Source organism: Liolophura sinensis, chromosome 12 (assembly GCF_032854445.1).
Source record: "Liolophura sinensis isolate JHLJ2023 chromosome 12, CUHK_Ljap_v2, whole genome shotgun sequence".
Taxonomy (NCBI): domain Eukaryota; kingdom Metazoa; phylum Mollusca; class Polyplacophora; order Chitonida; family Chitonidae; genus Liolophura; species Liolophura sinensis.
The window spans coordinates 2,961,894-2,989,415 of NC_088306.1; the positions used below are offsets into that span (position 1 = coordinate 2,961,894).

Sequence of the window (27,522 nt, forward strand, 5' to 3'; positions counted from 1 at the left end):
GATTGCAATCTCGAGGCCCGGGAAACAACGGCAACTTGGAATCAGTGGACAGGTTGAGGCTGTTGAAATATGGATGGATATTTTCCTTTGTGGTTATTAACAGCTTGGGAATTTAATATTCAGTTGCCCCGGGATGCTAAGCATTGTAAAAGAGTAACTGGACAGGTCTGGGAGGTTAGTACTCACCTGGTTTCAGAAATTTTACGATGATTCCTTCAGAGATGAATGGGACCAATCCATGACTCTGCGAGCCCCTGCGATCGTAGTCATTCTGGGCTAGCCACACACATCAGAGCAATATTGGACTTGGCCTGTCAACCTGTCCATGGACATTTCTGGGTGGTAAGAATAACTGTGAGTCTATACCTCAACGGGCAACTAACATCACGACCAGTCTTTCATTCGACTGAAAGACAGGTGAGGTATTCTCCCAAAGATAAGGCTGTTTTTAAATGGAAGAGCGCGTCGTCAATAAAACATCTTGACGGCGCCCTATGTCTCTAGACATAGCACTTCTTGTATCAACAATCTTCTTCAGGAATCTATAATTTTCACAACTCCCACATTACAGCAGCCTCAGCTATAAAATTCCCACAATGCTTACCATTCGGTGACTTCTGTATTCTTTGAGTGTTGAAAAAATGTTTAAATTCGCGCGACACACGTCCGGTTTTCACTAGCAGACGACGTGTTGTGAAAAAACCGGGCATCGACCGGAAGTCTACATATACCACCGCGTACAATAAATAATCTACACTTTAATAAAAGAAACTTTATTTCATGTCATTTAACTAAATTATGTCGAAACATTTTTTTGCTTACCATTTAGCGAACTGTCATTTCACGACTACGGACCAATCAAAAGCGACCACATCGTCAGCAGCACTGCAACATGGCGGCGTCCAGGCGGGTAAGCAAGTCGGAGGAAGTACAGCGAATTTAGTGTTTTCTCTGCTGTGATCTAATTGATGCCAGAAGTGTTGCATGTTTTCAGTCACAACGGATGTTCAAAGGGCTCAGATACAGATTAAAAAACAATACTGATCTATATCGTGGATGATCAGTCCAGAATCAGTCAGCTGATCGATGTAGTTGATTGTGATTGCCCATGTCTACAAATACAGGCATTACACTATAGTCTTACCTGACTACACGCCGGTAGAGCCATACCACTTTTCCATTTATTTTCTCGGAGTAGAAAGTACATGCAGGCCTGCACAGAAATGCGTGCTTCGGTGCATGGAACTCACCCTTATTCCTTCCGTTATAAACGGGTTGCTGGTCTTTACGATCATCTCCCTCATGTTAAAATGAAACCTGTCTGTGACGACGGTCAAACAGTGTGGCCTTCCGTGTGTGGAGAGTTCCTGCACTTCTGCCACCTCAGCATAGTCACAGGGATATAGTTCATTTTGAAGCCTACCACCTGCTATAGTTTCCCAACAAAACTGAGAACTACCAGGTACTAGCCACCAAAAAAAAAAAAATGGTCCACCTGTGTGGTCACATCTCAGAAATTTAGTTTTGCAAAATTTTAAACTGAGCCAAATTCTGTGTAAGTACGAAGTCTTAGTTTATATATGGGATCCGGTCCCCATTAAAGGTTGGTTTCATTTAAATGTGGGGCGATGATCCTGAGACTAAGGAATAAGGATGTGGCGGCCAAAATTGCAGCACACATATTTGTGCAGGTCTGGGCTTTCTCAGGAGACATTCGATAAGTGCATGTGGTGTGAGGTGACAGAAGGGAGGGTATCTGCATCATGTTTTTAAATTTAGCCTGCCCTTATGATGGTTTGGGGCCATACCAGGCCGAAAAAAAGTTTGCCAAGCCTAACTTCAGAGCTGCTAAGGAACAAAGATATGGCTGCTGAATTGTAGTGGGAATATTTGTATACATCTCTACTTTCAAAGGAGAAATGCCCACGCTGATGTGTATTTTCTTAATTTGATTGGTGTTTTACGCCAGACTCAAGAATATTAGGGCGACGAAAATCAAGACTAAATGCCTGCGGTGCGAGGTGACATGTCTCTGGCACTACTCCGATGATGGGAAACAGAACGTGGTATATCTCCATTAGAGTGTAAGCAAAGGTGGAGCCTCATAGGGCTAACATTCCGCTGAGTCTGTTTACAAGCCTTAAAACTGCTCGGATTAGTATATAAAGGAGTAGAAATATAAACTGTGAGAATTTCCCACATAAAATGACAGCCACAATGAAAACACTCTCAGCACCATAGTTTTCAACTATGAATGATTCGTAGTTTCAAATATCTGGGCTCTTTGCAAGCAGCCCATTCAGATGAACTCTTTTATCATTCTAACATTTATTGCAACACTGAATCCATCTGTGGCCCTCAAAAACATAGCATAGATATCAAACTCCCATCCCCTTCCCATTTATGGCCATCAAACTCACCTCCTTTCCTCATTTGTATATCTTTTTTCAGTTGAATCTTGAATACTTTCTTTATAATTGATTACCCTCACCCGCAGCAACCTGGGGTCATGGGTTTCCTCCTACCATAATGCTGTCCGCCATTGTAGAAGTGAACTATTCTTGAGTATAGTGTGAAACTCCAGTCAAATAAATGAGTAAATATGAAACTACATGTAATTAACTTGATGACTTGTGGTTGCATTAACTGTTAGAGCTTTGATGGTTCAATCATGTACTAGTAGAGAATCATTTTGAAATATCGTGTGACCTACTTGTGGTTTTGAAATGTCTGTAATGGTAACGGGCTGAAATGTAGGAGGAAATACGTAAATGAAACACATTGATTTAAACTTGTTTCAGATATTTCAGATGGGTGCTGCCTGCTGTCTTCTCATCGTTTACATGCTCTGTTTGGTGGAAGCTAAGCCAAAATACGTTTCTCAAGTATTGGAAGCAAAATGGCAATCTACACCTCTACTGCTAGAAGCCAGGTACAGTTCACTTTGATTTGGAAGAAAAATTAACAAGCCTCGAAAATCTTGGAATTTAAAAGTAACTTCAGGGTTTTTGTAATTGGGCCTGGGAAAACTTTAAAAGCCTTCAAATTGAGACTGTAATAGCAACCTGAACTACTGTATACATGAGTGGTATACTGTCATTCTCAATGTAAAATGTGACATATTTAAGATCTCCTTATACTGCTCTTAAGCTAGTATGGTTATCTGTGATCTGGTGCCTCTGATAGCAATTTGTGAAACTCCCTTGTAATAGTACAATCATGTTTGTAGACTTCGGTTTTATAAAGTCAGGTGATATTTTCAGGCATCTTACAATGGGTAATAGTTGTTAACTGGGTGCACTCCAGTTTGCCTCACCCATAAATGTGACCCCTGTCATGCCTGTGTTGGAGTGGGGGTGGGGTGTTGGGAGTGGGAGGAAGTTTGAATATGACATTAAAGACCAAAGAACTTTTGACAGGGTTCTGGCAGAATCATCCCAAACTGTGCTCAACAGAAATCTGGATTTGGCAGGTAACAGATGATCTCATAATAATAAAGTGAAATGCATTCTGTTTGATTTATGTTTTTGTTTTTCTGTCATTTCAGTGAATACATAGCTAAGGAAGGTAATGACCAGTTCTGGGCCTTTGTCAACGATGTTGCTCGTCTTAAAGTCTCAGATGTCAAATCTGGTGAGTGGGAACAGTTATGCCTCGCATAAATTACAGGGGTCAAATTGTTTGCTCATTTACTCATTTTTAAGAGCTCAAAATAAAAATGATGATATCAAATTGAGCCTATGTAATCAGACAGATGGCTTTGTACCATGCATATAGTAATGATAATTGATTTCAGTTACATAGATGATTGTCTTTTTTCTACTGCCATGTTGTTTTACTTCCATTTTTACAATAATTGGAATCTTTCACACTTTTAAAATGAAATGATTGACTTCATTTTGTTTTTATCGCAGTCACCACTCTGAAAAGCTGAAAACTTCAAACATTTTTACCCATGAGTTTATATACATGATGTTGACTTTACTTATCTTTGGATACACAATTTTAGGATTCCATCATTTTCACTGTTCACAGGCTTTTAGTAACAGTAAACAGTCTGTGTCAACCAAGGTGCTATATACACAGCCTGAAGTTGTATATGTATACACAAATTAGGCAAGCTCTGGTGAAGACAGGTGGTTTACTTTCAGTATTCCACTTTCCTTCACCAATTAAACATCTGTCTTACAAATTGTTTAAAGGAGAAGAAAAATACCATGGAAAGGATTGTATTTCCTCGAAGGTGCATGCCATAAAAATATTCTAATATGTACCTCAAGTTGATAAATTATGAACTAGCCCAAGAACTAGTCCAGAAGTATTCTGTGTTAGGAGGAGAATTGCCGTTGGAAACCGCCAAAGTGCAGTTCATACATTTTCGGTAGAACTCTTCTTCCCGTAAGGTAGCGAACAGCACATTTCATTTTCCACTTGACAGTCATGAAACCGGAATGTGGGCTGTAGGTTCCGAGTTTACACAGACAAGTGGGCAGTTTTAACGACTCGCATTGGCTGAGAGGCAAACACCCCCAGCGTACATTACAGGGTGTTAAAGATGGAGGACATGATGGACTTTGCCGTTTTCAGGCTTTACATGTATGGCAAGGAAAAATCGCAAAATTATGGAGCAGGCACCACCAGCAGCAGGGGGGGCGAATGCAGAAGCCAGTGGGGGATGCGTGGGGCACGTGAGCGCCCCCCCACCATGCTCTCCTTGGCCGGACCCCCCCTGGCGCGCTCCCCGGGGGCAAGAGCGCCCCCACCATGCTCTCCTTGCCGGACCCCCTGGCGCGCTCCCCGGGGGGCAGGAGCGCCCCCACCATGCTCTCCTGGCCGGACCCCCTGGTGCGCTCCCCCGGGTGGCAAGAGCGCCCCCACCATGCTCTCCTTCGCCGGACCCCCCCTGGCGCTCTCCCGGCCTACATGCACAATTACCCCAATTATTTGTGTACGCGGAACGCGCCCGGCCTACATACACAATTACCCCAATTATTTGTGTACGCGAAACATTGCTTCCCGCGGGCCGGGGCACGTACCAGGGCCCCAATATTTTCCTATTAGAGAGATGGGCAACGTTAGGTATACTTAGGTATACTTCAAGCATGTGGGGCAAGGATACATGCAAGTGGCTGAAGTGTGGTTCTTTCGATCACTGCGGGCGGCGATGTATAAAGGAATACTGCAAGGTACACCTCGCCAGGCTAAGAAAAAGCCGTGGCACACAACCATGCCAACTGTGTGGAATCGGCGTGAAAAACGAGTATGGCCTTTGTGTCCCATGTGGGTACCACAAACTTGCAATAGGGGACTGCAAAAGGCGTACAAGGGCTTTCCAAAAGGAGTTTGCCCGTTTAGCGGCCATCGATATTTTCTAGTGCATATATGGGCTTAACACGGGTGTAGGCTTACTGAGCACAAGCATATTTCAGGCTTGCGCCTATTTCGATGAAGACAGCCGGTATAGATTTGCCAGGCTATTTTCACGCAGCGGCCAGCCCACGTTATAATTTAAATGCCACCGTTGCTCAAATTGTGACAACGCCAGCACAGAAAGTATGGAATAGGATAGGCTTTGACCTACATTACACACACACACCGGAGAACTACATGCATGTATAGGCCTATGTATATATGCGGGTCAGAGACAGCCCAGCCCGTCTACATACGGGTGTTGTGCAATACTTAATTAATAAATCGTTGATTGCCTTTGATGTATGGGTCGTAGGACAAAACTAACATCAGATTCTGAATCTACGTCTCTTCTTCGCCCATATTGCCGTTGTTATGGGTCGATTCTGAGCGAAAAAACAATTTTAGCGGAAAAGACACCCCCAATTTTTCACAACACATTCGGCAGCCCGGATAGCTCCCTTGGCCAGGGAGCCGGCCGCCCTGTGTCTCTGGGTATATAGCCGTGCTAATACCCGCCACCTCGCCGAATGATCGTCTCTAATTCTCCAATGATGAAAGCTCGAAGGTGGGCATTTCGAGGAGATTAGAATGGGGAGGTGGGGTGGTTGCAGAAGGGAGAGCCCGAAAAAACCGAATGATAACGCAAACGCACGAAAACGACCTTTAAGGTTTAGCCCCGGGTTCTCGAGACACAGCTTGGGTTTTGCTCTTTATGGTCGTGGGTTCGATCCCCGGCTAGGACATATTTTTTTTTTTCACAATTACTTACGGAGTGTAGCGCGGAGGTTGTTCATTAACACCGAAGGTGTAAAATACGGCGGTGCAGTCTATCGTCAGTCGGACAGAGCTTTTTTAATGTCTTGGCGGGCCAGGTCGCGACCTTGAGCTATGAGCTGCTTTTTAACCTTCTCGTCGAGTTGTGCGGAGTTGAATGCCTTGTGAGACTTCGAGCGTATCCCCTCCTTCAGATCATCGTAGCTCTGCAGCTCGGCCACTACCTGTTTAAACTCTACATCTGAAATGAGGCCATCGGTCATTGCTGCGGACACCTGCGCGTGAATACTGTTTAGCTTGGCATCAGCCAACAGCCGGATGTCGTTGTGTTTCTTAGCCTTCGCGCGGAGCCGCTTATTAATTAATTTTCCAGCTGCGCTAATGACACCACACGCCAGCGCCGTTGCCTCCATTGCCAGCACCGCGGGGGCGGCAAATACAGTAGACAGCAGCCCGACGCCAGCCACCCCCAAACCAAAAGAGGCTGCGAGTATTGCTGAATCCAAAGCCTCGGAGGCGCCAACTGCGCGCTGGTATTTTTTGTACAAGGCTCGCCTGAGGTCCCGCTCAGATTCCAACCGTTTCTGTATATCCGATATATACCGCAAACGGTGGGCGTGGCCCGTCTGCTCCATATGAGGTGCGGTTGGGGTAACATCTGTTGCGGAGCCAGAAGTGGTTTATTTTTAACGCGGCTCGGAAATCTGTATTCGCGTTCAGGCGTACGTCGTTCTTCGCAGCGGCCAGTGTGAAGTGCCCTGCTGTTTCTAGAGCAACAAGACAGGTGTCGCTCGGCTTATACGACACGAATGTGAACCCGGTGTTGAAAACCTTCTTGACCTCGGATTTAGTGGTTTGGACGGACATCGGCGTCACGAGCACATCGATAAGCCAATCGGGCTCGCGGGATCTGGCAAGGACAAATCGGTCATCACGGCGGACTAAGGAGAGTTTTTGATGCTCTATCGCCTCTGAAGGTGGCCTGCGCTCACCGATTGCAGCCGAGACGTCTTGAAGGGAATCAAACGTAGCGACAGCTTCTTGCCGCCCCACGTTAATCTTTTTTCGGCTGTAGAAGCCATTTTCGAACTGAAGGGCGTAAATCTTACCAGGTTGCCCGGGGAGCTCAAAATCCGTCGTGTCAGACAGGTCAGATAGTGACAGACATGTAGAACTGGGACCGGTCGAGTCAACCATTATTATGTCGTGATTTCTAGGGCCGCGCTTAGGTAACTGGTATCGAGACGCTTGCCGCTTATATCTAAAAGCGAGACCGTCAGCTTTGTCACGTATTCTCTACGCAAATTTTTGAACTGGGGGTTAGGGAAGGAAGCCGTCTTCCCGCAGTTGATCCCTTCGCCGGTCGCTGCGATGGCCCTAAGTAACGTTGAACCGCTACTGGTATCAGACGTGATCCTCACGTTTTCTGAGGTGCTCAGTTCGTCCAGATGCACAAATATTTCTTTGTGTGGAACCAAGTCGGGCCATTGATCAGCTTCCGTAGTGCCATTTCTGGGCATCACCCCGTCGGTGAATCCCAATATGGGGGCCAGCTCTTGCAGCTTTAGGAAGGATTTGCCAGGGAGGCTTATGGTTAGGCGGCCCGTAGCTTCGTTCATTTTCAGTGAAACGCCAAGGGGGCGGAAGATTATCTTGTCCAGCGTACAAACATTATAGTAACCCCTCGGCACTTCGACCCGTTCGCCATCAAGCAGGAAGCCCACTCCTGGGTGAATATTCACCCAGGCAGGGTAGAATGTTATTTCGCGGAGGGCAATTTTTAGGCAGCCGTGACGGTTGTCAAGAGCCTGTGGCAGCTCCGAGGAGGAGCCGTTTTGAATATTAGTGAGAGTTACGAACATCTTGTATTCCTACGGTAATAGAATGAACAGAGAGGCGTTTACTTTTAATAGGGTAGCGACCTATAAGGCCGGGTCATTCTATGCTGTTCAAACCCACGCAGAACAGCTGACGCGAACAGACATTTACGCGCAGGAGGGCAAGGCCTTTCAGGTTCAGTTCGCGGATGTATTTTCGAAGTACCGCCTGCCCAAGGTAACCAGCTATTCCATCGTTCAGGCCTGGAACACCAACCCAATGCAGTTCTGGCAGAATCAGGTGAATTTCGCGGTCTGGTGCGCAACGACGGGCTGTGGAGTATCCGCCAAAGACCATCTTCTCGCCGCCGATCCGTGCATAAAGGCCTTGTACGCATTTCACGTCTACTATCAGGTCCGACGGGTTTTGGAGGAGATCAAAGCCCCGCTACCGCAAGACAGAGCATGGGACTGGCTAAATAATCCCTACGACCGGCGGGCTTATGAAAGGATCTGCGGAGAGTTTCGGGTGTCACCGCACACAGACTGGAGGCGAGGTGGGGGCGCCAATCACGGACTCGGGGTGGCATACAACTACTGGACGAACCGCGGCTACCACCCAATCGGTGACGGCAGTTTTGATCCGGGCAGGATGACGTTCCCGAAGACGTTCGGCAAGCTCCACGTCGATTACATTGAACAGGACAGCGTAGACGCCTGGGGGTCGTTTATTGTTGAAACATCCTCTGGATTCACGCAGCCTGGTGTGGAGCGCTTGAACGATTCCATCCGGACCTACGTATGGACCATATTAGGCGCCCAAGCGCAAACGAGGACGCGTATTCTTGGGACGGGAACAGCATTCGATGCACAAAAGCAGTTCTTCGCCAATGTGGAAGACGCCATTGCCTCTCCAGTCGATCTCCCCTCAGCAATCAAACGGTACCAGGACGTTCTACAATACGCCGGTAGCGTGGTCGACTTTGTGTTCGGCATAGGCCTTTACATGGCTCCCAGCGACATGTTGCTGCGGATCGGCCAGATAGCCAACTACAATAACAAAATCGTCGTGGCCACAGAAGAACAGAAGCTAGGTTCTAACGAGGGTGTGAACGACGTAGTGCCGCCCACTTTGCAGCGGGCAGATAGGGGGATTGTAAAGCCGCAAGAGACTGTGCCGCACAGCCCTGTTGTCCCTGTTCCGAAGGAACAGGAACAACAACAACAACAGCTCCGCGCGGCGGATTCATTTCCGTTAGCGCAATATAACCACGAAGCGGAAAAGACAGCCCTCGTGGTGGCCGGGGTGGCCATCGGTTTACTGCTGTTATGGCATTAACCAGTTCCGAACGGCTATGAGTAATAGGCCGCCTACTGCGACGACTAGGGCCCAGACATTGTCGGCCAACCACCCAGCCGTTTTTTCCGAGAAGGTTCAGGAGCCAGGATACGATACTGCCAATTATCCCTGGAATCGCTGCGGCCGCCTTCCCAGCCAGCTTGCCAAGGGCCCGTGCGAGGGACTGGAGATGCTTTTTCACCCACTCTTTGACACCGCGCCCGTCCTCTGGTTTAGGAGACGGCGTGCCCCCGCCGCCAGACCCGCCGCTCAGCGCTAGCTTCAACGCAAGCGTTATTGTCGAGATTGCCATCCCAATAGCTGTGAGAATGGACACGATTGTTACCCCCTGCTCACGGAAGAGGGGACGAACTCTCTCGGCCAGTGTGGTGTCCTTGTGGAGGATGCGATCGATGGTCTCCCTAATGCGGTTTATTTGCGTTCGCAGGGCCTCGCCCGTTGCAGAGGCTGCTTCGAGCCGGGCCGCCCTTTCATCCTCGAGGTTCCGTATTAGTTCGGCGATCCGACGCCGGGTGAATTCATCAACACCGTCGGTGTTGGCCTCTTCCAACTTCTGTTTCTGTTTAGCTAAGTCTCTTTCGATTGCCGACAGCTTGGCAAGGTTATTCGTGTGCTCCCCGCGAATGGTTTGCAGAGCCTTGTCTAGCCCCCGGAGTTCCCGAAGCGGGAGCGGCGGATCGTTCATTGTTTCAAGAACACGCCCGACCTCACTATCTGTGAAGCTGGTTTCCAAAGCTTCTATGGTCTCTGTCGCGGGCTGGTTTAAATCCTTCAGCTCCATGGTATCTGCCTCGGCGGCAGCGGCACCAATCTTATCGCTCACAGTCTGCAGGGCTCTGACCGCTGTCGGAGCCAAGGTTGTCTTCCGCCTCCAGTTGGTAAAGCCAAGCTCTTTGATCGCCGCGGGACCGCCGGCCTCGCTCTCGCCGTATAATGTGGAGAGCGCTAGTGGTTCCCCCGTGCGGAGGTTTGTAAGCCTCAGGTTTGGAAATGCGGCGAGGCGGAGACGCCCATCTACGAGCACAAACTTTTTGGAATCCCGCCCCAGTTCAGGGGTAAGCCCCATGTCCGCAAAGTAGTTGTAATAGCCATCCACGGCAGCCCGCGTCAACTCACTTCGAAGACTTGATCGGTTGCTTGTTTCTGTCGCGGTATTGTTTACAATGTCATTGTCGCGCACGAACTGCAGAGGTAGTGGTGGATCATCATCGTCAGGATCTTCCGGGGGGTCCGGCCGATCGCCATAATCACCGATGTCGGCCATTGTCCGAATTAAACACTTCTTTTCTATGTCTTTAACATACCATTAGATAGGAATAATGAGTTCGAACGCATACGGTCGCAGACTCAACCCCTTCAGAAGACTCCGAGAGCCGTTGGCAGCGAAAGGTGTGCGGCAGTCCGTGGTCGTCACAAACAATCCGAGCACAATCGACGCGAATCAGCAACTATTGGTCCGCTTCCCCAACCTCGGCGAGCATGACGTCATTGTGCCCGGCACCGCTTGCCTGGCCTTTACGATTGCGCTCAACTCGACGGACGCGAACGCCACCGTGGTCGGCAACCTCGGGCGCGCCATCGTAAAGAAGACCACGATCAAAGTCAGCGGAAATGAAGTGATGTCCATCGATGACTCCGATGTATTTCATTGCTACGGCGATCTATGGCTGACCAGGAACGAAGGGCAGAATGCGGCCTACCAAGGCATCGGCAGCGACAACATGCTCAAACATCGCGTCGGGGCGGATGACGCGAATAATAATGCGGGAGACAATGCGATCGCTCGTGCCATGGGCAACCGGTTCTGCATCCCGCTAGATTTCGAGATTTTGGAGAGCCACATGCCGTTCTATCAGAGCGCACTCTCCGACCGACTCGAGTACGAACTAACCTTCAACGATTACGGCCGGGTCGTGAAGGCATCGGGTGATGCCGCCGCCGCTTACACCATCGACAATATCAGTCTGGAGTTCGACAAGATAACCGAACAGGAGCTGGCTAGGCAGATCCGCGGCCAGTTCATCCATAACGTCACAATCTTCTATGATCGCGTCCTTCGCCACCGAAAATTGGCGAAGAACAAATCCGACACGCTGTGGAACATTAACCTTAACGTGCCCGCGAGGTCGATGAAGGGAATCCTGATGCTGTTCGAGACGTCTTCAGCGGGGGCATTGTGGGAGCGTCGGTCTGAATCCTTCTACAGCCCGAAGATCACCAAAGTGGAGGTTACCGTTGAGGGTGTCCCCAATCAGCAATACAGCCAGGGAATGCGGGCATACCAACAGTGGGAAGAAGCCAGGAAATTCTTCGCCAGCTCACCCATTAGGAAGCGGGACCCGGAGGTGGCTAGGGTCGTAAAAGACTTGGGTCTGGCGGATGTATCCTTGGAGGAGTTCCTGAGGTCGAAGTACGCTTTCTGGCTTGACCTTCGGACGAGTGACGACGACCAGCTGCATGGTAGTGGGCGACGCGTGGTTAACACCAGCGAGGGAATCACATTGCAGATTACGAAAGAGGCAGAGGGGGATGGAGTATTGAACGTGTATCTGTATGTGATTATGGACGCTCAGCTACACCTCGAGAATGGCCGGTTCGTCAGCGCCCTGTATTGATTTCCCCAAGGAGGCCCACAGCGCGATCATCTGTGGGCAGACGGGGTGCGGAAAAAACCGTCTTCGTTCTAGACCTGTTGGAGGGTCCTTTCCGCGGTGCCTTCCAACATATTGTGATCCTATGCCCCACTTTTCGGTATAACAAGGCCTACCAGCTGCGGCCGTGGATTCAGTCTGATCCAGAGGTCTACTGTTTAGACCCGGGCGAGCGGCTCCACGACTACCTTCGGGCGCTCCACCATCTTTTTGAGGGGGAGCCTACTTTGTACATCGTCGACGACTGCAGCGCGACGAAGGCGATGACGAAGAAAAAAGACATGCTTTCAGAGCTGGCCTTCTCGGGCCGTCATGCGAGCCAAAGCGTCTGGGTCCTTACTCAAAAGTACAACTCCGTCCTCAAAGACCTACGCGAGCAGACGCGTTGGGTGGCTCTCTTCCACTGCAAGGACCGGGACTCGTTTGGAGAGTGCCTCCGAGAGAATGACGTCATCCCGACCCCGGAAGAAAGGGCAGCGGTTCGACGGCTGCTCGCAGAGAAGAAGCATTCTAAGCTCCTGCTGAAGACGGATCAGCCAGTTGCTTATCAGGTGTTAAGCCAAACAGCTGTTGAGTAATCACTTGTGCACTGAAGCACTTGTGCATGCCGCGATACTGATTGCGCGACTATATTAGACAAAGGAGAATGTGGACGCATGCGATAGTTCGAATGAACAGAGTAAGGATGGAATGTGACGACCTGATTGACGAGCTGCTAGGCGATGCCGAGCCCCCTACTGTTCCGAAGGAACGTGACAGCCATGTGCTGCCCGGTGGCCATGTGCCGCCCGGTGATGCGCCAAACAGTGCGACACAGCATAGAGACAGATTGGCCGCACTTGCGTCTGGTGGGCAGGCCGAGCGGTATTTGGGGAAGAACGTTACGGCTGAAGGCATCGACGCCATGAGCGACGAAGACATCGAAAAGCTGTACTCTCGCTACGAGGCTCGACTGGGTGCTCAGATGACGCAGACGCTCGGAAAAGCCGCACTGCGATTCTATTCAGTGGTGGCCAGCACGGTTCTACCTATCCCACCCGAGAATCAACCAAAGCTTGTAGCAGACCTCGAGGCTGACCCGTTTGTTGACCACGCTCTATTAAGAGCGTCTTGCGATTTGTACCACCGTTTCGGTATGTACTTAGCCCCGCTAACCATGGCGCTGACCACCGCAAAATATTGTTTGTTTGGACACAAGTGCCCTCGAAATCCATCTTATCAGGATGAATCCAACGAGTGAGCGGGAGACGAGCCCTGCTGCTGACGACGGCACGACAGCAAAGCCAATAGCTAAGCAATAGCTAAGCAATAGTTAAGCAATAGCTAAGAATAGCTAAGCAATAGTTAAGCAATAGCTAAGAATAGCTAAGCAATAGTTAAGCAGTGTTAACCATGGCGCTGAGCATTTGAACAGGCGGTTTTTTCACGTATAGAGATGGATCCAACGAGCGAGCTGGAGACGAGCCCTTCTACGGGACAAGCGCCCCAAAGCGTGGCAGCCCCTTCTACGGGACAAGCGCCGCAAAGCGTGACAGCCCCTTCTGCGGAACGCGTGAAGGATCCCAAAAGAGTCGCTGCGGGGCTAGCTAGCGCAGCAGCGAGAAAGGCGAAGTCGGAAAAAGTCTTAGAGGAACTTCGCAGAGCTAAAGCTGCTTTGCTTCCGCATTCCGTAGAATCGACACCCGAAGAGCCGAAGCGGGCTGAGAAGTCCAAAACCTCGGAAAAGCCGGAGCGGACTGAAAAGCCCAAAACCTCGGAAATGCTCAGCTGGGCCCCCTTGGCGCTGTTAGTCGTTGGGGTGGGTGTCCTGGTCCTGTCCCGGTTCCTTCGGAACAGGAACAGCAATAGCACGCGACACGAAGTGTCAGCAGCGTGCGAAGCCAGAATCTCGGAGCCACCAAATTTCCATTTGAAGAAGCGCCACCCTAACTATATGCTGTAGAAATATGTCTTCCCCCACCACTGATGGAAAAATGCTGGCCAACGCGGCCTACCACGCAGCTGTAGTCACCTTCCTGGCCGCTGGGTATGCTCGCCTGGGAAAAATGGTCTTGACAACACCGATCCCAAAGCTGGACACCACAGCTCGTGACCTGGGCATGGTGACCGTCGATGTCGCTTTAGCCCTCGTTTCCAAGGACATGTTAATTAAACAGGGGATACTCCCCCCTAATATTATCACGTAATGGCTTCCATCGCGATGATGATGGGCGGCGCTCTCGTAAACGCTCTGGCCTTCAGCGGGAGCAACTATGTCTTTTCGTTGCTACGGAGCTCCGGTGTTGACGAAGAGCGGAGACGACATGATCACGCGGTAGAACAGCTCCAAGCCGCTCAGGCAAAATGGGCCAGAAAACGAACTGAGCGCTTGGACTGGATCAACGATGAACTTCGCCGCCAGGGCCACGCCGTCCAAACGTTCAGGGACGTTGAGACCGCCATACGCGAATATGCCCGAGTCACGGGCAAAACACTTACACGCGATGCTCGCGATGCCCTGCTGGGCCCAGAGCCCAAGCTCTCCGATTTCTACGTACCATCCGAGGGTCAAAAAAAACGCGAAATGACCTTTGTCGTCCTAGGAATATGTGTGGTTGGCGGCGTTAGCTATTCCATAGCAAGACTCACCAAGTAATCCGAAATGACCGTGTTTCATCGCCGAAAGGCGTTTGGGGCTCAATGCCGACACAACCTTAGTAGTGAGGTGGGTACCCAGATGGACAAAAAATTTTTTTGATGCTCTCACATCAAATCGAAGCTATGGTACGATTTTTTGGGGTCTGAAGCACATTAGAGCCTTGGGTCTGTACGGGCATGATACCATCATGTCCAAGTTGGCGGATATCTATTACTCCCCTAGGGGCTACTGGAAGGGACTGGCGGCGATCCCCAAGCTAGCCGCTGCTGCCAAAGTGTCAGAAGATACGGCTCGTGCATGGCTAAAGAAGCAAGCTATCTGGCAGATATACCTCCCCCGCCCGAAGCAAATACCGAGACCTCTGTTCGGCGTCAAAACACCGAATGAAGTTCATCAGGCCGATCTTCAGTTTCTGCCGCACGACCGACCGGGGAGAGGTTGTAAGCTGTACAAGTACGCGCTGACAGTGGTTGACGTCGCTTCGCGCTACAAGGAGGCTGAAGCTCTCGCTACGAAAGATTCAAAAGAGGTTGCGGATGCTTTGACCCGTATTTACAAGCGCGGCCCTCTTACATGGCCAAAGCTGTTTCAAGTCGACCCGGGGCGTGAATTCATGGGCGCTGTAAGCCTGTTGCTGGCCAAACACGGTGTATCGGTTAGACGTGGGCGGGTGGATGTGCACAGGGATCAAGGCTTTGTAGAGCGTTTCAACCGCACTCTGGCTGAGCGGCTCTTTGGGCATCAGTATGCTCAGGAGCTGCGCCTTCCTCCCGGACACCAGTCCACTGAATGGGTGGCAAGGCTGCCCTCTGTTGTTGCTGCTCTGAATAACGAGACAACAAGGCTAACTGGTAAAAAGCCTAAGGATGCAATCAAGGTAAAGGCTGTAACACAAAAGCCCTCTTCGGTGGTTCCAGGTCGCCCCACAGGACTAGATGAGCGCAAAATCCCGTCAGGTGCGGGCGTTCGCTACCTCTACCAGTCAGGCGAACTGGAAGGCGGCCGCCGTCGCGCGACAGACCCTGTATGGTCACTTGAGGTGTACCGGCTGGGGCGCTCTGTCACAAAGCCCAATGAGCCCGTGCTATATTATCTAGACGATACGTCGGATGGTCCGCAACGGGGCTTCGTCCGTGAAGAATTGCTTATAGTACCTCCTGATACTGAGCTTCCCCCTGATGGGGTCCTACAACGGCGTTAACGCTGCTGCGCCTCTCTTCCGGTTACACTCAAGGCAGGTGAGGCGGACGTTGTCATGGGTGTGGCCTCTGCTGTTATCTAGCCGGTCAACGGAGAATTGCTGCGTGTCTTTGGGCTGGTAGGCCCACAGGAGCTTGATGTCGCAAGCTGCGCAGAGATTGCCCTGAGCCTCTTTGAGCGCGAGGACGTGGTCGACCTTCAGGTTGAATCCATCTAGCCCTCTAGCTTGATCCTGGCGCTTGTAGGCCACTAGCTTCCTCTGAATGGATTGCCGGGTCTGCTGCTCGGTGGGGGCGGGGACTCCGCTGTCCTCTTTTTTCGCCGGCGCATCACCCAACGAACCCTCCTCTGGGGGACTTGCTACCCTATCGAGCTGGCTGAGACATTCTACCCGTGAGACGGCGAGGTAAGCCAGGTTGGACCACTGGAGGTGGTCATCAACGATCCAGACCTTCTTTGGAGCGTGGATCGTGAGACCCTGGGACGAGTGGACGGTCAATGCATATCCGAGGCGCCAATCTTCGGTGCGTATGGCCCTCCCTGCTGCCTCTATAATGACGTCCACCACATCGTTGAGAACCAGCTTTTCTCTGATTTCTGTGCCTGGGATGGTGACCTCTATGTTTTGCTTCCGGCTGTCCTTGGGGTGGTACAGCAGGGGCATCGGAGTGTCCTTCCTGGTGTCGTTGGAATAGGAGCTCCTGCGTTCGGTCACGTACCTTCTGCCTCGAGGTCAAGATAAGATCGCTTGGCTTCCAGGCTTCAATAAACCTCTCCCATCCGAGGCATCCGGGTAGAGCTTTTCGCATCTCCTCGCACTGCTTCCGATCCGACTGTAGACGAATTGCTCGCTTGAGGGCCTTCAACGCCTCGTCTTTGGCTCGGTGATCGTGTTTGACCTCTTCATAGTAGTCTGCTGTCTGTACCAACCAGTTATGTGGCATTTCACCTGCAATCGGTGGCGGTTGGCCTTGATCGCCGCAACAGATAACCTGCACACTCCTATTTTCGAGCCAGTTGAGGAACGTCTCCAGAACAGATTGTGGCACAGTGCACACCTCGTCCCAGATGATAACGCGGGGGACGTATTTCTGGCCCATCCTTTCTGGGGTCCAGCCAGTCTGTCCCACTCCAGCGGAAGAAGCTGTGATAAGTCTGGGCTTTGACCCCTCTGGCTCGCATCTCCTTGGCCAACCGGTGAGTCGGCGTGAAGACAAGGGGGTCTCTGCGACGGAAGAGCTCGATAGCGCGTGTCGTTTTTGGAGTGCGGTGGAGTCGGGTGTTTGGCATGTGCGCCGCAAGTACTCTGGTTTGGGTAGATAGGCTGCGTGTTCCTGCGGCATGTACATCTGTTCACCCTTATCGCGCCACTGGGCCGGGGCAACCACGGGAAAGTACGGCTCTCCTGACAGGCATGCATAACAATTTTCATCTCCACAATCACAGAGCCTTTCCGCCACGTACGCATCAACGTCGTTCAGTTTATGCAGCGCCGCCTTCTGGATATAGATGCTGTCGGTGGCTACTCGGACAGCCTCCCCGGGGCTAAATCTTGAAAGCATGGTGATGAGGTTGATGTGGGCGTAGGCCAGCATGGAAGCCCGCAGATGGGCGTACTGAGGCTGTGAGCTGTCGTAGTACGCGAGGATGTGGCCAAGAGGGCACCTTTGAGGGGCACCCACAAGCGTACCATTTTGTCGGGTGTCACGCACAAGGAAGTCTAGCTCTCCCTGGTCGGTGACCAGCCTTCGCGTCATTCTTTTGCCATCGGCCTTGCTACCCTGCGTGAACTTGCCTATGACTGCACAGGCCTGGTCTCGGCTGTCGGGCATCCAGACGTCGGTCTGTTTCCCAAAGGCAAGGATTGCTTCGCGGATTTTGAGGGTTTTCAAGAGACCGGACTGTACAAGGTATGCGAGCAGCGGTGTTGGTGCCCAGCCCTTCTCGGCGAAATGCTTCCCAAACCAGGCGGGGATAACTGAATGGCAGTTATCCGCGAACTCCCACTCGACGACCTCTGCAAAGCCGGTGCCAATGTCTTTTGGGAGAGGACCATTGATGGCTACACGGGTCATGCGGTGGGTTGGGTGCCCGAAACGTTCGAAATACGCCTTGGCTTCGCCTTCTCCCTGGAAGGATGCTGGGTAACAGGCCTTCATGTCGATGCTCACAACCTCTCTCGTGTCGTAGTCCATGGAGTTCCAGAGCCCTCCGTGGCCATGCTCAACACAGGCTTTCTGAACATCGTCGATGAAGCTGGCTGGGGTTGGTTTCCAGCCGTTGCGTTCTTTGGCTATGATGCTAGCCGCATGGTTCTCTCCGAAAGCCCGGTCGGCGAGTTCGGGGTAGCCCAGGGCGCGGCAGATCTGTTGCAGTCGCTCGTGAACTTCCCGCGTCCTGTAGGTGCGGCCGTCCTGGAGAACAAACTGATCGACACTTAGCTGTCTGTCTTGTCCGCCTAGCAGCCACACCGCCAGAGGCTCATCCTGGGTAGCCTCACGGTTTGCCTGCCAGACATCTCCCTCGTAGATGTGGACCTCTCGGCTTTGGGGAAAGTGGAGGTCTTTGGACCAGGCGTGGCCGTTGTGGCTGATGAGCTCTATTTTTCTCCTGAATCCGTTGCCACCGAATTGGTACTTGCCGCTGTTGTAGATGTCCTCTCCGGCGATATCTCGTAAGATGATTGCCCTCTCGAGGATCTTTTCTAGGGTCGCCACATCACCAACTGTGGCACCGGTTTCATGAACTCTTTCTTCCCATTCCTGTATCTTCCTTCGCCTTTCTTGTGTCAGTCCATGACCTCTCAGTGCGCCTTCGAAGTGCTCCACGACTCTTTGGGCTACGCAGTTGAAGTCACCATCCCTCAGTGGGGCTAAGTTTGCGGGGTCCGGATCCCGGACGGGGTAGAGGCCGTAAGCAACTGCAGTGACTGGGTAGGCATTGTCATAGAACACTCTGTCAATCCCGGTCAGGACACCAGGCTCCGTCTGGCTTGTCACCTCGACGACACCCTGGCCTTTCTTCCTCTCAGTACGGATGGGGTCGAATTTGTCTTCGACGGCCCAGTCCCCTTCTGCCCGCTCTCGGAGGAATTTGACCCTCAGGATGAATTTATCGTCTTTGGGGAGAGCGGCCAGGAGCTGTGCTGCCCTCTCATCTGACATTTTTGCATCCAGAGATAGCCGACCAGCTCCAGCATACATACCATTAGTGATTTTTACGTCACCAATGTCAAGGGGGTTTTCTTCCACTCTCCACGTGGAGAAGACCGCAGTGGCACCATCAACTTCAAACTCGTCCTTGGCGTCGTTAAGAATCTCAACCCACTCGCTAGTTGGGAGCTGTACCGGGTGATGGACCCGGTGATCCAGGTCGATAAAGGGCTGTTCCTGTTCTTTCCGGGCGAGGATTCCAGGCCCTTCCCGTGCTATAGCAGATGCCAAGGTCTCTTTCCTTGATTTCGTGAGGCTGCTGATATGGGGCTTGCTATTTCGATTAATTAATTTCTGTAGTGGATGCAACCGTAAACGAGGATTTCGAGCGATGTCCGCTGCATACTTTCTCGCACGTAAAGCGGCGCCGACCTCGGCATCAAGCTGCGCTAGTTCACGGCGACGTTGCCCTTTTTTGTGTGGGTTCTCGATATCGCTGCGAATAGCTGGAAGTCTCCCCGTCTTCCGCGCCCGCTTGATTCTCTCTATCCACTCGCGTGCACGGGCCCTGCCTATCGCATCGATAAGGCCACCTTTCTTGAGCTTCGACCTGCCGGGAAGCCCGTAGTTCCTTGCTAAAGCTCGCAGTTCTTTGACTGTTGGCATCTCTTTGAAGTATACCTAACGTTGCCCATCTCTCTAATACGAAAATATTGGGGCCCTGGTACGTGCCCCGGCCCGCGGGAAGCAATGTTTCGCGTACACAAATAATTGGGGTAATTGTGTGTGTAGGCCGGGCGCGTTCCGCGTACACAAATAATTGGGGTAATTGTGCATGTAGGCAAGGAGAGCATGGTGGGGGCGCTCTTGCCCCCGGGGAGCGCGCCAGGGGGGGTCCGGCCAAGGAGAGCATGGGGGGGGGCGCTCACGTGCCCCACGCCTCCCCCACTGGCTTCTGCATTCGCCCTCCCTGCTGCTCCACCAGATAGGGAAAAAATGTGCTCTGTTCAGCCTGTGGTGACATGTTTTTAAGTTTTCTTCTCCTTTAAGTGAAAATGTCTTGACGATGGCATTAAACAACATTCAAATCCAGCTGAATCAATTAAAGTATGTCAAGTATATCCATCTTTTCTCCCTCCAAAAATGAAATATTATTCCCTAGTATACAAAAACATATAGTTTCATATAAATTATGAAATACTGATTTGTTGTAACTTCCTGTCCTTATTCAGAGGAATTCAGATTTAAACTTACAGTGAGTGATTTACATTTCAGATTCTGACCAGTCACACTATCACCTGATACAGAAGCTGGCCAGCAAACAGCTCAGCCCCATACAGCTTAACCTGCTCAAGTTCTCCCTGTCCCTAAGGGAGTACTCCCCCACCGTGGAGATGTACAATCAGGTGGGCACTGTGGGGTCACGACTCCGCAGCTACACCATACAAAAGACCTGAGCAGGGCCAGTGGGCTAACTGCCCCCAGGCTCTTCTCAGTTTACTCCAGCCATAAGTCATTATCTACAAAAAAAAGTGAACTGTTTATAAATATGATGAAAATAACAGTCAAATGAATAATTGTAACAGATTTTATAGTTTTATCCTGCCCTATTTCTGGAAACTCTGTGTATTTAGAAAACTGAAAGCATTTGTCCCAACTTTTGTACATTTTGATAATGCCTGGCCCTCACTGGATGTTCAGTGAAGAAGTCGCAGGCTTGAATCCAGAATAATTAACCTTCTGTTTTAATGCTGTATTTTTAACCTGTGGATGGTTGTGGGTTTCCCCCGGGCTCTGCCCGATTTCATCTCACCATAATGCCGGCCGCCATCGTATAAGTGAAATATTGTTGAGTATGACGTAAAACACCAGTCAAATAAATAAATAAATAAATAATGCTTTATTTTTTTTAAAAAAAAGTTATCTAGATTGACTTACATTTCAACTTTACAAAAAGCAAACATTCACATTTAGTTATTTAATGAGTGCTTAAACATCACTAAGATGTGTTACATGTTCTACTGATTCATGCTACCTGGTTTTATTTCTAATGATATGAACTGCTATTTATAAGATATGGTTGTAGCTGTGAACATGGTGATGGACTCTCTTTAATTAATTCTTTGCTGCTGTTTGATGTTAATAAATTTCATAATATTTGTTTTTGGCAGATTGCCAGAGAAAATGAAAAAGCTGAGCAGTGTTCGACATTTGCCGTCGTCCATGGGGAGACAACTTGTGATGCGAAGAAAGTGAAAAATCTGATAAAGTCAGCTGAATCTAGGTGAGTAAGTTTGTGTAAGCCGGTTCTGTCCATGTCTGTCTCTGTCTGTCTGTCCGTGTCTGTCTGTCTGTCCGTGTCCATCTGCCTGTGTCTGTCTGTCCATCCAGACCGTCCGTCCATCTGTCTGTCACCTGTAGAACTACTCATATGTGCAAACTACATGGAGCTGACCAGTCAGAACTTAGGGCACTTCCATTTCCATTACTGCACCATAGCGCCCACCTTTACACCATCCGTTTTTCATAACTTTCTGGTAAACCCTGTCGCCTCATGGTACAATAATCCAGACAACCCAAAGTTACAAAGTTTTGTGAAAGTGGCCCATGACTTTTCAATAATGTCAATAATAACTAACATACATTACAAGAGCTCAATGTTTCTGTGATGTCATGAAGCAGGTGTTCATAGAGGTTGTCTAGACGAGCCAGTGTTAGGCCCGGAGATTCAATAAAAAACTCAATGACTGGTTGTTTTATTTCAATTTGAGGTTGTTTTTTGCAAGAAATGTGGAAAATTTTACATATTCTCAATTTGAACATATCCAAAGTTCCACGAAGCAACCTATTCGCGTTAGGAGTTATCTTCCCTTTATGGGGATCTTCATAACCCTCTGGGTTGATTAGCTTTCAGAAGGCAATTTTTGGAAGCAGAGGGGTTTATGAAATCAAACATGAGACATAGTAAGCTGCTTTGACCTCCGCCAAATCGGTCCTCACAAATAATTTAACCAATTCAGCTTCCGATCATTCTGTTTTCAACGTTAACATTAGCGTTGCGCGAGTGACAACATGAGAGCGCACATGGTCTGACTGCTTTTCCTCATTCCTCATTACTGAGGGGTCAGTTTCATCAGGCATACTGCATAGTGTTAAGCAGCCCTTACTTTACATACCTGTGTGTAATGTTTGCAAAAATGTAAATATCAGCACCAATACATATGTAATATGTAATATGTAATGTAGCACCAAAATAAATAGTTTATGACATTTATTTGCCTCTGAGAATGCACTTTTTGGGGCCATATTTAGACGGTATTGATATTTTGGGTTTCAGACCTAAGCCACCTGTGTATACACTGGACCACGTGTACCCAGGCCAGAACCGCGATGTTGTTGTTGTGCTGTATGCAGAGCTGGGTACAGAGGAATTCAAACAGTTTCACTCTATCCTACAGGAGCTGGCTGCCGAGAAGAAGATCAGCTATATTCTGAGGCACTACACACAGGTAAAATACCTGTTATATTTTACCTGTCATTTAGTCATTATTGTTCTTGCTATATTTGTACACCTGTACAGATATGCACCCAATGATGCCAAACATGGGAAATCACTCTGTAGTAGAAATTTAACTTAAAAAATTTAAAAAACACCTACTTTAAGTGAAGTGGAAAATTACAATTTATTACAATTTTTGGACGTAATACTTTGCCTCTTGCAGAAGCTTCCCGACAAGAAGGTTCGACTGTCAGGGTATGGCGTGGAGCTGGCCATCAAAAGTACTGAATACAAGGCAAAGGACGACACCAAAGTCAAAGGTATGGATGATTGATGACCTTAATTCTTCAACTTTTTCGCGCATGGGAGAGCAACTTTCAGTGCAATGTATGCACATTTATGGTTAGGTTTTGGAGGCAAAACTACATTGGTTGGATTAGCCAATTTCAGGGCTTCACAAAAAGTATTATTTGATCAGTCAACACAGAATAATGCCTTCAGGATATGCTGGAATAAACTCCTTTTAAACATGCAAAAGGGTTGGATAATAAAGGTAGCAGGGGAAATGACACTCCATTACAATCCTCTCATTTGTTGGGCAGCTCTGTGACAGAATGGCGTTGTTGTTGACAGTTTCTGTTATTTTTTTTTATCTTCTACTCAAGGGCTCATAGATATCAAAATGTCGACTACCCTGCCAGAAATATTGAGTTTTCAAGGTCATTTTTGAGTTTTTTTCAGATCTAATCACCCAGTAAGAGTGCCATACTGAGTTTTTTTCAATATCTAACTACTCTAGGCCAAAATTAAAATATTGTTTGCTTGATGTTAGAAGCCCTTCATAACAAAAGAGGGTGGGTAGGTCTTTTCTTTTCTTTTTTGCAGAAGGGAAGCACACCCACAGAATCCTGTTCAACTGATTGATCAGAATTAAACATCCTCAACATTGATCAGAACGCAGTACTAAATTATATCACCCAATATGTGGCAGTTCTCAAATTAAATATTATTAGATCTTTACTATAAAACAAGCAAGTAAACATTAGTTAAGGATTTTTATGAGTACAATTTAAGTCAACAGTTTGTGCTAGCATTTTCAGATCCTGTGCAGAGAGGGCGAATATGTGAAAATATAAGCAAAATCCTGTCCAGATGATACTTTTGATGAAGTGGAGTGGAACCTCATGACCTAGTAAAATAAAATCTGTACTGAGAAATCTGTTTCCATTATCCTAAATTTTCTAATTTTAATTAAACTTTGTGAGATTTTGGGGATTCTTTCTTCATGTGAAGGATCAGACATTTATTCTGTTACATCATTCAGTGTGCCTGCTTTCCTAAATTTATAAAGAGCTAAGCACCAAAGTGAGCCTCAGCTCAGCTCATCAGTTTTGACCTAATTTACACCGTTCAAAACATTTATACATGAGGAAGAGGAGAGCCAAAATCATGATGTGTTGCGTGGAGATTAAAGGATGGAACATATCAGCTTTGTTTTTTTATGTCCACTGTCCTGCATCTAAAATGCACCTGCCCTTTCTATTGTCACTAGCTCTGTTTCTGCCTCACAGTACACAGATACATTTTCTACCTACCAAAGCATCTGACAGTGAGAGTTCAGGAAATTATACCAATATATTCCCAGCTGCATGCTCCCTAGCATGGAGTTTTATCAGTAAGAAAAGTTATCCATACACCTGACTAACCTTTTTCTAACAATTTTTGGGATCTCCTGAATGCTGTTTTTCCATGCTAAGAGAAGGGGCTCAAATGGGGGCCCCTGAATAGGTAACGTATATATTTAAAACAAAATCTTCTGTTTTTAACACTTCTGTGTAATCATGTGGTGAAGTTAATATTTGGGTGTGGCGTTCCCATATGCCTTTCTAGACGGTGATGTTGTCCAGATTACAGAGAAGCATGAAGAAAGCTATGGCTGATGTATGATTGGCAGAAAAGATGACGGTGGGAACATTGTCGCATTAGAGAGAGCATGGAGCGTGGACACGTAGTTGAATCTAAACTTTTAGACAGAACTGACAAAGACGCGCTCCACATATTTTTGAAGTAGTGTCTTTTTCAGAATTGAGTGTTAACCGTTTAACGGTAGGTAAGGTTGATGTCTGTGAACCCCTGTCTACTGCTTTTTTAATGAGGTATCTTTTTTGTTTTATGCATATGTGGCTAAAGTGACATCTTATTGGAACAGCACTTTAGTTAATAATTGCAGTGGAGTAGCATCTTTACTATTCCTATGTAAAGAGCTTGTAATTACACATTGGTCATTTTTCTTGTTCTGATTTCAGATGAAAAAGATAAAGATAAAGACGAGGCAGATGAAGGGGAGGATGAAATTCAGGGATTTATTTTCTCCACTCTCAAGTAAGGCTAATGGCCCACCCCTTCTGTGGCCTTATTGTTAAGAGTGTCTGCCTCAAAGTCGAAAGAATCCTGGAATCTAACCAGGAAAGACTTAAAGAATGATACTTGTTGCTGCTTCACCTGCACTGAGCACTGAAAGGTTAGAGCAAAGAAACAAGCCTGGTTGGCGTGGTGTCAGTATAATGTGACTGGGTGGGGTGTCATGCCTGGTGTCTTCGGCATAGTACTTCAGTGGCGGCATGAACTCACTCTGCCACAAGACTGAAGAATTGTCAAGTTCGACGTTAAACCCCAAGCATATATTCATTCATTCTTGTCTGATGTTTTTAGCCCACCTTGTACATAAGTCCCAGTGTGCTGATAATTTGACGTCACACGAAACTGGTATACCATTCTCTTCACTGTTATATTTCTGTGTCATGTCACAACCTCTGGCTACAGCTGGGTTCACTCAGTGCAATTTGTCGTGTCGACTGGTAGGATGAGCTCTGTTTGGTAAACTGTACTCACATGATGCTATTTGTTAAATTGTACCACACATACGAAATAGTTTTTGTCATATTTTAATTAGATTAGTTAAATCTTTAATGGTACTCGTGAATGCGGCTTTAGAAATATATTCTTGCTGGATTTGGATATTTGCCTCTTGTCGCTCATGTACCTTTTATTTCTGCTCCTAGTTCTAACTCTGAACTAATAATACATTGTTCTATTTATTTTCTGGTAACTTTTCAGAGAGAAATACCCAGATAAGAAGAAGGAGTTAAGGGAACTGAAAATGCACTTATCTGACACAGCTACAGAGTTGTCTCCCCTTAAAGTCTGGCAGTTGCAAGGTATGCAACAGTTGATTGATTTTAGTTATTTATTTCTTTTTATGTTGTACTCAAAAATTGTTCAAGTAGGGCACGGGAGCAACCCACGACCATGTACAGTTTGCTGGAAGACCTGGAACACTTGACAGCTACTGTGTATTTTCCCAAGGCCCATTCTTGTTGTCACTAGTGCCAGTGAAGCCAAGCATATTGATTTATTTATTTATTTATTTCATTGATGTTTTATGCCGTACTCAAGAATATTTGACTCATATGACTGTGGCCAGCATTATGATGGGAGGAAACCGGGCAGATCCCCGTGGGAAAACCTACGACCATCCGCAGGTTTATGAGCAGACCTTCCCACGTACCCAAACATATAGAGTGAGTGAGTGCTTGGGATTTAACGTCGTACTCAACAATTTTTCAGTCATATGACGACGAAGGAATCATTAGGGTGCATGTACGTGTAATGTGCCTCCTTGTTGCAGGACGGATTTCCACCGCTCTTTTATTTAGTGCTGCTTCACTGAGACGACTTACCGAAGGCAAGTAAGCCGCCCCGCCCGAGCCATTATACTGATACGGGTCAACCAGTCGTTGCACTATCCCCTTCATGCTGAACGCCAAGCGAGGAAGTTACACCTTCCTCTTTTAAAGTCTTAGGTGTGACTCGATCAAGGATTGATCCTGGATCTACCGGTCCCGAAGCGGACGCTCTACCAACTGTGCTATCCGGGCCGGTCCCAAACATATAGAGTCTGTTCATCTAATTCTAGGTGTTGCCGTTTAAGGTGTGTTAACCAGTGTGTTTACCAGTGTATTTGACAGTAACTATAGTTTATATATTGTATTATACCTTCCATGGGGAATGTTTAAAGTGCTGAATGTAGAAATATTCTGCTATCTTGTAATGTGGTGGTGTTCAAATGGCCATGCTAAGGCCATGTTTCAGTTGATGTTGACACAAGTCATATTCATATTGACAACATCTACGGTAACATGTTGATGCTGGAACATTCATGTAGACATGTGTGTTTTGACTTGCTGACATAGACACATTGGTATTGACACTCCTGGATTGATGTGTTGACATTAACATGTTGCTGCTGTTGACAAGTCAAGACATGATCATGTTGACATTGTGATGTTGACCTTGACACGTTGATGTTGACCTGTAATTCTGATCTGTTTCAGATTTGAGTCTTCAGGCCGCCCAGAGGGTTGTGTCAGCAGATGCATCGGATGCCCTCAACCATCTTACCCAGATAAGCCAGAACTTCCCACAGCTGGCCAGGTTTGACAGGAGTAACCTCCCTTTATTCCGGGCTTAGCTTGTAGGGTTTTGACATGCTGTTACAAAGTCACCTCATTGTAACTTTCAGCTGTTACACACAGTACAGCAGATTTCCTGCTTTTTTCGTAATTTTTTGTTGCACCTGAAACATAGTGTGGACTCATGCAAAAAAAAGTTTGCCAGAATCTGCGGTGTTGTAGCACAGGTGTGAATTACCATGTGTGTTTTTTTGTCCACCGCATGTTCTGCAAATGAGTAATGTAATCTCCTTTTCGGCTTACTGTGCTGGGGAGAACTAGTGCATTTGTGCAGAAAACATTCTTGTTTATTTATTTGATTGGTGTTTTATACCATATTGAAGAATATTTCACTTATATGATGGCGACCAGCATAATAGTGGAAGCAAACTGATCTGAGCCTGGGGAGAAACCCATGACCATCCTCAGGTTGCTGGCAGACCTTCTCATATGGGGCCATAGAGGAAGCTAGCATTGGTGAGAGCCTGTAGTTGTAGTAGAACGGAAA

The 27,522-nt window shown here is 48.2% G+C and overlaps 2 protein-coding genes across 2 annotated transcripts in view; one reads left to right on the forward strand and one right to left on the reverse strand.

The window, feature by feature from the left end:
- The window catches only part of LOC135479340 (protein unc-93 homolog A-like), a 35,400-nt gene extending 34,734 nt beyond the window's left edge, over positions 1-666 (reverse strand). Inside the window, exon 1 of the mRNA XM_064759164.1 lies at positions 187-666. The gene's annotated coding sequence lies outside the window, so the exon portion shown is untranslated. The remainder of the gene's footprint in view (positions 1-186) is intronic.
- Positions 667-2,806: 2,140 nt separating this feature from the next.
- The window catches only part of LOC135479216 (UDP-glucose:glycoprotein glucosyltransferase 1-like), a 65,019-nt gene continuing 40,303 nt past the window's right edge, over positions 2,807-27,522 (forward strand). Inside the window, exons 1-9 of the mRNA XM_064759009.1 lie at positions 2,807-2,932; positions 3,548-3,633; positions 20,280-20,410; positions 21,176-21,288; positions 22,342-22,513; positions 22,727-22,823; positions 24,810-24,885; positions 25,621-25,721; positions 26,898-26,997. Of these exons, the coding sequence (XP_064615079.1) occupies positions 2,811-2,932; positions 3,548-3,633; positions 20,280-20,410; positions 21,176-21,288; positions 22,342-22,513; positions 22,727-22,823; positions 24,810-24,885; positions 25,621-25,721; positions 26,898-26,997 (998 nt within the window). The 5' untranslated portion in view covers positions 2,807-2,810. The remainder of the gene's footprint in view (positions 2,933-3,547; positions 3,634-20,279; positions 20,411-21,175; positions 21,289-22,341; positions 22,514-22,726; positions 22,824-24,809; positions 24,886-25,620; positions 25,722-26,897; positions 26,998-27,522) is intronic.